Source organism: Spea bombifrons, chromosome 6, assembly GCF_027358695.1.
Source record: "Spea bombifrons isolate aSpeBom1 chromosome 6, aSpeBom1.2.pri, whole genome shotgun sequence".
NCBI lineage: Eukaryota > Metazoa > Chordata > Amphibia > Anura > Pelobatidae > Spea > Spea bombifrons.
The window spans coordinates 16,988,457-17,002,500 of record NC_071092.1 but is presented as its reverse complement, the minus strand read 5'-3'; the positions used below and the strand labels follow the sequence as shown (position 1 = coordinate 17,002,500).

The window sequence follows — 14,044 nt, the reverse complement described above, 5'->3', positions numbered from 1 at the left end:
CCTCTTCTACATATATTCCTTTTGTTTTTAGTCTAACTAATCCTTGTTTAACTTTCCTTTTCTCATTTATATATCTAAAAAATGTTTTATCCCCATTTTTTACAGAGAGGGCAATTCGCTCTTCTGCATGTGATTTGGCAGTTCTTATAACGTTCTTTGCCTCTTTCTGCCTAATTTTATAGATCTGTCTATCTTCCTCACTTTGGGTATTTTTGTATCTACTAAAGGCTAACTTCTTGTCTTTCACAATTTTGGCCACTTCTGCAGAGTACCACAGCGGTTTCCTTAGTTTTTTACTCTTACTGACCAGCCTAATACAATTTCCTGTTATCTTCAATAAAACAGCTTTTACAAAATCCCATTTCTACTGAACCCCATTTAAATTGTGCCAGTCTGATAATGACTCCTCTATACATTTTCTCATTTTAGAAAAGTCAGCTTTTCTAAAATCTAAAACTTTTGTTTTTGTGTGGTGTGACTCAGTCACTGTTCGTATATTAAACCACACAGACTGATGATCACTAGATCCCAAATTTTCACCTACAGAAATATCTGTTAACAAATCTCCATTTGTGAACACTAAATCCAATATGGCCTCCTTATGAGTTGGTTCCTCAACTACTTGTTTTAAAGATAATCCCAGTAAGGAGTTTAGAATATCCGCACTCCTGGTACAACCAGCTACTTTAGTTTTCCAGTTCACATCAGGGAGATTAAAGTCACCCATGATTATAACATCCCCCTTCACTGTCATTTTAGCTATTTCCTCCACTAGTAGATTATCTAGTTCTTCTACTTGTCCTGGGGGTCTATAAATCACACCTATGCGAGTTACTTTACTTTTGCCAAATTGTATTGTAACCCAAACCGACTCAGTTCTCCTCACCAACTTGTATTAAGTTAGATTTTATGTTATTTTCCACATATAGGGCCACCCCTCCCCCTTTCTTGCCCTTTCTGTCTTTTCTATATAAAGCATACCACGGTATTGATAAGTCCAAGTCATTTTTCTCATTATACCATGTCTCAGTAACAGCCACTATATCAACATTCTCAGTTGCTACAACTGTTACAAGTTCATGGATCTTATTCCCTAAACTGCAAGCATTTGTAGACATGACCTTTAGCTTGTCATTTAACACCGATGCTGCAATTGCTTTCTGTCCTTGCTTTGGGGGGCAAAATATATGCTTCTCCCTATTATCTGTATAGACCAAGCCCCCAGATCCACCCACCTGGTTACTAAGTAAATCGCCTTCCCTTTCTATACTGTCTAGCCCGGTATTTATTCCCTCCCCCCCATTCCTAGTTTAAAATCTCCACCATCCGTCTAGCCATTCTCTCCCCAAGCACATTGGACCCTCTTGCATTTAGGTGCAATCCATCACGACTATAGAGATTGTACCCCAAAGCAAAATCAGCCCAGTGCTCTAAAAACCCAAAGCCCTCCTTCTTACACCAAGACTTCAGCCATGCATTTAGCTGCCTAATCTCCCGCTGCCTTTCTGGTGTAGCGCATGGCACAGGTAGTATCTCTGAGAATACTACCTTGGAGGTCCTTTTCTTAATCTTACTACCTAAGTCCCTAAAATTACCTTTTAGGACACTCCATCTTCCTCTTACTATGTCATTGGTGCCAATGTGCACCAAAACAGCTGGATCCTCACCAGCCCCTCCCAATAATCTATCCACTCTGTCCGCAACATGCCGAACCCGGGCACCCGGGAGACAGCAAACCATTCGGTTGCTGCGATCAGAGCTACAGATTACCCTGTCTGTTTTCCTGATTATTGAATCCCCTACCACCACAACCTGCCTGGGCTTTCCTTCCTTTTGGATCCCCTGCACATTGGATGAGCTGCTCTCCCGGCTGTTAGAGAGAACAGCTTTTTCCGCAAAGCCTACCTCTGAGTCTGCCTCCCCAACGTGCTCACTTAAAAGGGCAAATTTGTTGGGAGGGAGAGACTCTGGGCTGGCTTGCCTCTTCCTCTTCCCTTCCCCACTGCAACCACATCTTACTGTTACCCAGCTATGTGCCTGACTCCCTTCTGACTGATCTCCTCCCTCATTGCTAGGGGCCCCATCTAAACTTTGCTCAGTGAGCAACAGACTCCTCTCAAGGTTGTCAATCTCTCTCAGTGTTTCAATGTGCCTCTTCAGAGCACCAACCTCAGCTTCCAGAGAGACCAATTGATGACACTTACCACAGCGATATGGACCCAGGAACTGCTGTTCCAAGCATGCATACATATGGCATGATGTGCACTGAGTGAAATCTCCAAGCTTGCTCATACTTTATAAAGGGACGGGAGCACTTACAGAATTTAAACAATTGCTTTATGTCACTTACCCTCCTTTCTCTTGGTGTTGCACGAACTGCTGTGGTGCACAACTGGTCACTTACAGAAAGCAAGTCCCTTAGAAAATGCAAGCCCCTTACAATGAGCAAGCTCTGTGAGTTTAACCACTTCCTTACATACAGAGCAACACAGTTAATTGATTATAAACCCCACCCTTAACTAATTACACTCTAGAAAATGGGAGAGAAAAAAAACAGTTAATGCAAAACACACATTTTTTTTTTTTTTTTTTATAACAAACCCTTCAACCCTCTTGTTGCTGGTTGAGATACAAACCCACTCTTGGTATAGTTATAATACCACTTCTCTGCTGCTCCTGCTGTGGTGCACAAACTGGTCACTTGCAGAAAGCAAGTCACTTAGAAAATGCAAGCCCCTTACAATGAGCCACATACACACATACATATATACATACACATACATATATACATACACACATATATATATATACACACACACATATATATATATATACACACACACACACACACACACACACACACACACTGGTCACTTTATTAGGTACACCTGTTCAATTGCTTGTTAACACAAATACCTAATCAGCCAATCACATGGCAGCAACTCAATGAATATAGGAATCTAGACGTGGTAAAGACAGCTTGCTGAAGTTCAAGCCGAGCATCAGTATGGGGAAGAAAGTGACATTGAACGTGGCATGTTTGGTGCCAGACGGGCTGGACAGAGTATTTCAGAAATTTATGATGTACTGGGATTTTCACGCACAACCATCTCTAGGGTTTACAGAGAACGGTCCAAAAAGAGAAAATATCCAGTGAGCGGCTTAAATGCCTTGTTGAGGTCAGAGAAGAACGGCAACAGTAACTTGTTACAAACAAGACTTTGGCGTAAACAACATGAAAGCATGGATCTTTCCTGCCTTGTATCAACGGTTCAGGCTGGTGGTGGTGTTATGGTGTGGGGGACATTTTCTTGGCAGACTTTGGGCCCCTTAGTACCAATTGAGCATCGTTTAAACACGACAGCCTACCTGAGTATTGTTGCTGACCGTGTCCATCCCTCTTGTGACCAGAGTGTACCCATTTTCTGATGGCTACTTCCAGCAGGATAATAAACAATGTCACAAAGCTCACATCATCTCAAACTGGTTTCTTGAACATGACAATGAGTTCACTGCACTCCAATGGCCTCCACAGTCACCAGATCTCAATCTGATAGAGCACCTCTGAGATGTGGCGCAACGGGAGATTAACATCATGGATGAGCAGCCGACAAATCTGCAGCAACTGCATGATGCCATCATGTCCATATGGACCAAAATCTTTAATGTTTCTAGCACCTTGTATAAAGTATTACATGAAGAATGAAAGCAGTTCTGAAGGGAAAAGGGGGTGTATATGTGTGTATACACACACATATATATTTACACTTATGACACGGTGTAATATGCCATCTGTTGTTCATCTGGGATTGTATTTGTCACGAACGCACTCTACTCCAAGCGTGCGCGTGACTTGGTTCTGGTGGTAAAAGGGTTATAATTCACTGTCCGCACTAGACCGAAAATAGTGATAAAAATACAAATATCCACCCTTACTACCACCCGCACTTAACTATAATGATATAACAAATATCAAAATAATGCTGCCACCACCAAGACAATTTAGAAATGGGGTGCCTTGGTACCCCAAACGAATCAGACTAAAAAAACCCACACAGTATATTTTAACACAATAATTACGTGATTTAAAATTACCAATAAAATGGTCTAATCAGGTAACGTGAGTCTTTACCAGACAAAGGCAGAACTTAATAAAGGAATATTTATTATGAATAAAAAAAGTAGACAGTACATACAAAAAAAGATGATAAACAGATTTACACCAACAGATAAAAATAAAAAGGAGAAAATTACAGAAAACCTGACTACTCACTGAATGGTCAAGTAACAGTTTTTCTGTCCGTAGGGCTCCGGCAAGGAAAGATGGCGACTTACTCAAAATTAGATCTTGGCCCCTAGTAAGCACAATGACCCATCTTCTCTTGTTAATTTTATACACTTTCCTAGTTCATCTCGAGTTTCCAAGCCGGCCCAGAGGTGGTATAAGCGGAGGGAAGGTGTACCATAAGTGACCTCCCCCTTGTGTGGTGGAAACATATCAGTCCAAATAACTTATTTTCATTTTATCGTCCCTCCTGTGCTCCCCACAGTAATAATTTATGCGTTTATGAATTTCTTGTAAATTGTGAAGTCCATAGATATGTCACACTTGCTACATATGACTGAACATCATAGACTTCACAATTCCTTCCAAACCGTTTACGTTGCGCCGCCATGTTTGTACTCTTTTTGTAGGGTGCGCTTTCCCCGTTCTAGGTATGCACACAAGGAGGTATGATAATGAATCTATGAGTTATTATTGATATGTGTTGGATATGACCTGGATATGAGATGTTTTTCCTGACTGCTAGTGGTCACTTAGCATATCAAAGAATCCAGTATCTATGAGGGGATACAGGCATACGGTCGTCTACATTTGAACCTAGACAAAACGGCAGCTCCACTGCAGGACCTAACACCCCGTAGAAGGCCCCGGTTGGAGTCCGAGCTTCAAAAGGACAAATTTATCTCACAAGACCTTTTGGCACCACATGCCTGTACAATCAAATTAACCCCTCTAATACTGAAATTGGCCATTCCATCTCTACCAGGTAGCAAGTCCATGTATGCACTACACACGTTGGTGTGACAGTATTCATCTAATTTTTAGACCTAGTAAGAACAGAGGACTGTTGTGTTCTGATATGTAAAACTATAGAATTCAAAAAGGGTGTACTTTTTTCACACAATTGTAATTCTTAACAGCTCATATATTTTTTTTTAAAAAAAAACCTTTTCAATTAAAGTCGAATAGCTCTTCATTTCAAATTTATTGAGGTGGCGTACAGAGCCAAAACTAAAAAAAAATTACCGTAGTTGCTCGATTATAAGATGAGGTTTTTTCCAGAGCAAATGCTCTGACAAATACCCCTCGTCTTATAATTGGGGTCGTCCTATAATCAGACCTCAAATAGGTCTGACTATGAGACTAAGATCCAGATCCCCGCAGCGATGCAGGGGACCTGGATCCTCCTGTGTTATGCCCCCCCAACTTACCGGTGCTTCTGAGTCCCCAGTGCGTATTTCGGGCAGCATGTAGAGCTCTACGCGATTCGCGTAGACAACTTCCACTGCAGCCGGGAGGAGGTGCGGTTAGCAGCGGGGGTTGTCTGCATCCATTGCACAGACATTCCCCAACTGTCAGAGATAATTTCCCGCACGGGTGTTGGGAACTCTGATCTCTGACTGCCGGGGAAGGTCTGCGCGATGGATGCAGACAACCCCCGCTGCTAACCGCACCTCCTTCCAGCTGCAGTGTAAGTTGTCTACGCAAATCGTGTAGAGCTCTACATGCTGCCCAGACTACGCACCGGGGACTCAGAAGCACCATTATCTTGCATGGTAGAAATTGAGACAATTAGACACAGAATTTCTACATGGCTACTCAAACTCAAAACTACTTCTTGACACATCCTCAACTCTCATTCCTCTTTTAGACTAAGCCAATTTGCTCCACTAAAGATGAGGTTTCTGCTGCTCCTCTCATCTCTTACCCAACCCATCTTCCACTTAATCCTATGCCTTTTTCATTTTACCGGTCTCTTGCTATCACTTTAGTCGCCACTCTAACCCTATTCTTTAACATGCCCTTGCTAAATTGACAAATGATATACTCAAAACTTCTTTCCTGGTTCGCATGCGACCTCTCAGATTGCACCTTTGGTGTCGTCTTTTCCAGCAACTGTTATTTTTACCAATAGGGTGGTAAATAAATCGAACAGTTAATAGGATGAGCTGTCACACACTCTCTCGGCATGCTGTTTCTGTCTAATCCAATGTGCAGGAAGTGACATTACATTCACTTCCTGAATGCATTAAAAATCTGCGCATTGCAAGGAGGAAGAGACACAACTTTTGCAGCTAAGCAGGCTGTTAGGGGACACTGACAGTCTGAGAGCAAAGATGTTATGGGACAAAGATGGCACATGCAAGCTGTTTAAGGGCCAAGATGACACAGGCTGTCTTGTTTGACAATACCGGCAAGCTGGTGGCACAGAATTTGATTGGGGGCACTAACAAGCTTTTTGTGGGGACAAAGATGGCACAGGCAACCTTTTTGGTGCACAGATAGCACAGACAAGCTGTTTAGGTCCAAAGATGGCACAGACAAAAAGTTTGGGACAAAGGTTGCAGAGACAATCTGTTTAGGGAGAAAAGGTGGCACTGTAGGACACGTTGCTTGGTGAACAACTTTCATACGGGAGCCCTGTGGTTTCTAGTTACGCAACTGCTTTTGAGTACAATAAATTGATTTTGTCTCTAAGGTTCACCAGTTCTAGTAAACTCTTCTGTTCAATGTTTTATGGTAAAACTTTTGTTTTGTCTGGATTATTAATTGTTAAATGGGAAATAATGTGTTTGCAAAATACAGATTCCTACTTCCAGAACCCACAGGTTTCTTTGCAGATGACTGTTATATTGTGATGTTTGCCCACAGTTCATGTTTGGGTATACATTTATTTAATTGATTTGCTACTTTACGGATATTTGGAACAGCCTTAAAGTAAAGGGACTGTGGTCTGCAAAAACCGGAGTGCATATTACCGTATTTCCAAACTGTGATTACTTATAAGGAAAGACAACAAGCCGACCTGTTGATCTACTGTATTTGAAGTCTTCACATACCTTTTCTACTAGTGGGATTAGCTGCTGGTGCTCAGCTAAAGTCTTTAGCAATTCCATTATGAATGGCAGGTAGTTATGTTTTCGTCTAATATTTTCAATCTGAAAAAAGTGCAGAGAAACACAAGTTAAAAATAGTGATGATACAATTCTGCAAAACCCACTGGCAAATGAGGTTCATTCATCAAAATAAAAGGTTCTTTTAGTACATTCAGTAAAGAGAATTATCATACAAGTCAAGTAGAACCCTCCAGCTACAGTGCCTTGCAAATGTTTTCACCTCCCTTGGCATTTTCACTATTTTGTTGCATTGCATTGCCTGGAATTAAAATGGATTTGTTAGGGCTTTGTATCATTTGATTTACACAACATGCCTACCACGTGAAGCAAAAAAGATGAAGATACAAAATATTTTTATTTTGAAACAAACAAGAAATGAGACAAAAAAAAAACCATAAAAAACTTAAACGTGCGTAAATATTCACCTCCCCCTCCAAAGTCAATACTTTGTAGAGCTACATTTCACAGCAACTACAGCTCCAAGTCTCTTGGGGTACGTCTCCGCGAAGGGACGCCTTGTAGTCCGACTGGTTACTCCCATCAAACCAAGCTTCCTCCTGCTGGGACAGCAGCGGTAAACTATTTCAGCGCCAGAATAACCAGTGTTGTAGAGAGAAAGGGGATACTGATGCACCAGAGTTGTGTTGGCACTGTGGCTAGCCGTAGCTTAGCATACTCTGTGTATGTACTGTCCTGAGAAGGACAGTGAGTTATTACAGCAGCCCACCCCAAATATCAGACAGCACCAATGTTGAGGTGAAAACAGGACTCTGTTTTATTGAAAACACCAATATTTAAACAGCACAAGGGGGTAATTTAGATACAATAGACACAGCAAACCACACATAGTTCTCCATCAGCTCCTTCATGGCACATGGCTCAATATTTGCACTCAGCCCATCATTGGGTCGCTTTTGTAGTCTGTGGAGGTAAATGTTCCCTGACTTCTGGCTGAAATCTGCTGGATATCAGATCTTAGTGCAAATACTAGCCATGGAGGTCTTTGTCCTGTACGTCCTTACCCGATGTAGAGAAAAACCACACATAAGCCCCCATTTACAAAATGCAGGTGTCCCAAATCTGCGTCTGAGCTCCAGTCTTTAGAGTCTCTGGTATTTGGGGAAGGTGGCAAGAAGTAGTCCCAATGGACCCTCTATACCCACCTCCCCAAAAACAGAACCCCTTCCAAGGCCAGGGCCCACAGGAAGGAAGGAAGCTCACCCTCAGGGCCCTCCAGTAGCCCATGGCACGGGAGCTTGGCACATCAAGCCACTGGGATTCTTCAAGGCAAAACTGCTCCAGCACCTTCAAGTTGGATGGGTTCTGCGTCAGTCTACAGCAATCTTTAATGCCTAGCACAGATTCTCAATTGGATTGAGGTCTGGGCATTGACTAGGCCATTCCAAGTGTTGCTTTAACAGAACAGCATGCTTAGGATCATTGTCCTGCTGGAAGGTAAACCTTGGTCCCAGTCTCAACTCTCTCAAACTGACTGACACAGGTTTCCCTCAAGACTTTCCCTGTATTTACTGCAATCCATCATTCCTTCAATCCTGGCAAGTTTCCCTGTCCCTGCTGATAAAAAAACCCAACATCCTGAGATGGTGACGTGTTGGATTTGCACCAGACATGATGGCCAAAAAGCTAAATTTTAGTCTCATCTGACCAGAGTACCTTCTTCACCCATATGTTTGGGCAGTCTCCCACATGCCTTTTGGTTGACAGCAAACTTGTTTGCTTATTTTTTCTTTAAGCAATGGCTTTTTTCTGGTCACTCTCCACTAATTCCCAGCTCTGTGGGGTGTATGGCTTAAAGCTGTCCTATGGACAGATACTCCAATCTCCACTGTGGAGCTTTGCACTTCTTTCAGAGTTATCTTTGGTCTCTTTGTTGCCTCTCTGATTAATGCCCTCTTTGCCTGCTCCGTGAGTTTTGGTGGGCAGCGATTTATTGGCAGGTTTGTTGTAGTGCCATATTCTTTCCGTTTCATAATAGTGGATTTAATGTTACTCTGTGGAATGTTCAAAGTTTCTGATATACAATCTCCATTCAACCCCCAATCCTATCAGCCACATCCCATCACAAATCCCATCAGCCACATCCCATCACAAATCCCATCGGTATACAGGGGATGTATCAGGTGAGGAGATTAAGGGATACAATGGGTTTCCCCCACCTGTGTTATCCCCTCTGTAGTGCGGGCACCGTCTGGGCAGACAGGGCTGTGCTGGCTGATTAAGAGCCCCAGCCAGATTATAGGATCGTCTCTTTGAAGGCCGGAGCCGCAGCCACATTCAAACAGGGTACAAATAAACATAATAATAATAATAATAATAATAATAATAATAACAACAACAGTGAAGATCAGACATGGTTCTTCACATTACTCCCCTCTTGTGCAAACGTCCGGCAGACACAGCCAGATCCCTAACAGATCGGCTTGGGATGACCGGGCCTCTACTGTCTCTAGTCCTGCAGGGTAGGGAGAGCGGGTGTGCGGCCTCTGGCACCCTGGCAGCCCCATTTCAGTCACCCAGGCCCCTGGGCCTGGCCCGTAGTCAAAGGGTAAGAGGCCAGCCCAGAAGCCTCTCCAGTGGGCAGCCCTCTTTGGTCTCCTCTGCAGGCATGGGATACCTTTCTCCAGGGCTTTCTTTCCCCTCTGGGCCCTCAGCCCAGACTCGGCTCCCTCCCAACCTGATGGAACCCTCCCATGGTTACCCTGACTAAGGGCTTGTCCCGAGTCAGCTCCACATTCCCCCACCCAAACAACAAGAGCCCACTCCAAAGCAGCAGCAGTTTCACTTACCCCTACCTGGCTCTCCGAGCTGAGGCTCGTTTTGCCCACTGGACCATGCCGCTGAGGAGGAGTGCCGGCTGCCCTTCCTTCCATAATTGGTGACGGCCGCTGGGGAGGGTCGCCGCCTGCGCCCCCTCCCGGATGCTCGTGCTGGGAAGAACCAGATAATGGGAGTGTAAGCAGTGCAGGGGTCAGCGACGCTCTGCCCCGTTGCCAGTGCTTCTGCTGGTGCAGGGAACGGTGCTGGGCAGAGAACAGCGTCACTCTGCACCGTGGCCAGCTCTTCCGCTGGTGGTTCCCTGCTAGCAGGTGGGGACCCTTCGCTGTGGGGCGGGCAGAGGGCAGCAGCACTCTGCCCTGTTGCCTGCATTTCAGCCAGAGCGAGGATTGCTGGTGCAGGACAGAGGTCAGCGACTCTCTCTCCGGGTGCCAGCACTTCTGGTTGGTCCTCGTTAGCCGGCGGGAACACTGTGCTGGGGGGATGAGCAGAGGCCAGCAGCACTCTGCCCCGTGGCCGGCTCTTCTGCCGGTCTGGCATTTTGCGCTGCTGGGCAGAGGATCGTGTTGCACTGCCCTGGTGCCGGCGCTTCAGCCGGAGTAGGAGGCGCGCATGGTGCTGGGCAGAGAACACCGTCCCTCTGCCCTGTTGTCGGCGCTTCTGCCGCCTCTAGTGGAAACCCATAGACCGCTACCTCAAATTCCAGCGACTGCATGCGGTCCATAATCGCCTGGAAGACTTCCTCCCAAAAGGGATTGCCCACTTTCACCTCTTCAGGCTCTGGCTGCAATACCAGGGGCAGAGCGGCTAAACCTTCAAGTCCGGAGGCTTGCCAATTACAGTGAGCGGCCTCCGGAGCTCGCTCTGTGACATCTGTCGGCTCACACTGCAGGGCGTAGCGCCCCTCGAACAGCGCCAAGTATTCTGCCTCGAGGCACCATTCTCTGTCTACTAGTCTCTCAAGGTCTTGGCTGAGTTCACTTGTTGCAGTGGGCGGCAGGGCTCTCCAGCGCTTGTCACTAATGTCCCACCATCGGTCCATGTTGCCATTGCCAAAGACATCCCTTTCCTCGAATGCCTCCCACAACAGGCCAGGCCCGCCAACATCCATCCCTTCCGGAGAATGCGCTTTTTGGATTTTCGCTGCGGGCCTCGGGCTTCCCAGTATATGGCTCGGTACTCCTCTTCGAGCCCAATCTCCTGTCGGACCAGCCTCTCTAGCTCTGCAACCTCACCTGGAGACGCAGGTCCCCCGAACAAGTAGAGCCTCCCATTCACCTGGTCCCTGATTCGTTGTTCTAGGGTGGACAGATGTGTACCTTGGTGGGCGCTCCACTTTTCTAGGGCCGCTCTCCATCTCACGAGTCGGGCTCAGGTCCGTCTCTCAAACTCCCATCCTGGAGTCTCCGATTCGAGGGTCTCGACTCCCCTCCAAGTCACCCCGCATCCCGGTTACTGTTCAATCCACTCCATCTGTGGATCCGTTTGGCTCTTCCTCGCCAGGGTATAACTTTGTTCTGCGGCTAGTTGCTTTGGTCCGCTCTGGTCTGGAAGGAGTAGATCCCACTGCTGCCACCAATGTGACGGATCGTCCTGTGCCCCAGACTGGACACATCCGCCCGTCAGCTCCTTCCCTCTCCCAGTAAGCGGACACGCTGTGGCTGTCCTAAGAAAGCAGTCACAGACCAGCACTTCCCTCAATCATGACACAGGACTTCATGCTTTGAGGTTAAAACAGAACTCTCTTTATTACCAACACACAGAATTTATATACAATCTCCATTCACTGTGCACTGAACCCAACCCCCAATCCTATCAGCCACATCCCATCACAAATCCCATCAGCCACATCCCCTCACAAATCCCATCGGTATACAGGGGATGTATCAGGTGAGGAGATTAAGGGATACAATGAGTTTCCCCCACCTGTGTTATCCCCCCTGTAGTGCGGGTGCCATCTGGGCAGACAGGGCTGTGCTGGCTGATTAAGAGCCCCAGCCAGATTATAGGATCGTCTCTTTGAAGGCTGGAGCTGCAGCCACATTCAAACAGGGTACAAATAAATATAATAATAATAATAACAGTGAAGATCAGACATGGTTCTTCACACACACGTATATATATATATATATAGATATATATATTTTTTTTTTATAACACCCTAATCTGTACTTTTCCACAATTTTGTCCCTGACCTTGGTCTTCATTATGCTGCTTGCTTGGTGGTGCCCCTTGCTCAGTGGTGTTGCAGACTCTAGGTCAGGGGTGTCCAAGTTTTTTCTGCAGTGGGCCACTTCATCAGAATTATATACGTGTGAGGGCCGCACTAATTTTTCACTGTGAGAAAATATGGCCTTTAATAAGATATGTAGATTCAAATAAAGTAAAGGACACAAAACCTTTACTTTTCCTCTCACTGATTTCTGGGCCTAGAAAGTTTTGTGACTGCAAATTCAGGATAAGTAAAAATGAAATAGTTCTATTTATTCTAGGGATGCACCAAAATGAAAATTCAGGGTTCACTTAGCCGAAAAACAAAACAAAAAAAAAAACACACTTTTGATAAAAGTTACACACCAAAATTGTACAAAAAATGTAATAATGTCATTGTTAACAGCAATCTCAGGCATACCCAGATTCCAGCATGTACTGGTTGGCTGGGCATGATAGGAGTGTGATTGCTGTCAACAATCATATATAAATGAATATTGTTATTGTATTTTTTGTCCAATTTTGGTGTGTTAACTACACTTTTATTAAAAGTAACAACACAATTGGGCAAAACAAATTCAACAATATGACTTGGCTAACAGCAATCACACTCCTACCATACCCAAGCAACCAGTAAATGATGGAACCTAGGCATGATGGGACTCCTATCATTCCAAGTCAGCCAGTACATGCTGGTACAGGGTGGGTGTAAGTGATGTGCAGACCCCATACTGCTGGCAGCATCAATACACAAGGGGGGCAGCTAGCCAGGTTTCAGCATGTACTGGCTGACTTGGCATGATAGGAGTGTGATTGCTAACAGCAATCACAGTCCCATCATGCCTAGGTTCCAGCATTTACACATCCATGCTATCACACACACACACACACACACAAATTCATCCCGGTTGCCCTGGCTGCCGATCTCACGCCGGCCGCACCTCAAGGTCCCACGGGCTGCATTTTGCCCGCATGTTGGACGCCCCCGCTCTAGGTCCTTTCAGAACAGGTGTATATATACTGAGATCATGTGACACTTATTGCTCAAAGGTGAATTTTATTTAATTACGTGTCGTCTGAAGGTAATTGGTTGCACCATATCTTATTAAGGGGCATCATAGCAAAGAGGTTGAATGCATTTGCTCTTTACCGTTTTTTTTTTTTTTTTTAAAAACAATTTAGACTTTTTGTGGACTTTTCCATTTTAATTCCAGCTTGTAATGCAACAAAATAGAGGGTGAATACTTTTGCAGGGCTATACCAGGGTAGCTCAGCTCTTGGATTTTACTGATAACTCAGATTTTTTACTAATCTGGGTTTAAAAAAAATAAATACACCTTATATCTTTTCATTTTCTGATTCTCCTCTTCAATTAAAAGCTGGTATTTTGCAATTTCAGATTGAATGGAGTTCAAAACACTGCTGTGATCTGTGTCCATTGGGTCTTCCTAACAAAAAATAAAATGAGAAAAAAATGCACTATTAAAATCTTAATTACAAAAATATAAATAGAAGTATTACACGCAGAATGGACTATAAAGGATGCCTCTCAGGGGTACACTTCAGCATTACTCCAGGCACACAACCCATTCTTTATATAAATGTTTTTTGTTTTTTAAAATATATGTTTGTTTAGATATGATTGCCTTTTTTTTAAATTTTCACTGAACCCATACAAATTATACATTATATTTTTTCAAGGACAGATGGCGCTTTCTTTTGATATCACTTCTAGATGGGGGGAAAAAAGGAAAAAGCAACATTTTTGTAAGATTTTCCTATGATAATTTTCACTAAATTAAGTTGACCGATATCTTCCAAATTATATTACCGTATTTGCTCAATTATAAGACAA

General features: G+C 44.3%; 1 protein-coding gene across 5 annotated transcripts in view; it reads right to left on the bottom strand.

Moving 5' to 3' along the window:
• Positions 1 to 14,044, bottom strand: part of UCHL5 (ubiquitin C-terminal hydrolase L5) — a 118,029-nt gene that overhangs the window by 9,833 nt on the left and 94,152 nt on the right. For all 5 annotated transcript variants that reach the window (XM_053468638.1, XM_053468635.1, XM_053468636.1 and 2 more), the window contains 2 exons: positions 13,527 to 13,637; positions 7,126 to 7,224 (listed from right to left, as the gene is read on the bottom strand). In XM_053468638.1, the coding sequence (XP_053324613.1) occupies positions 7,126 to 7,224; positions 13,527 to 13,637 (210 nt within the window). The remainder of the gene's footprint in view (positions 1 to 7,125; positions 7,225 to 13,526; positions 13,638 to 14,044) is intronic.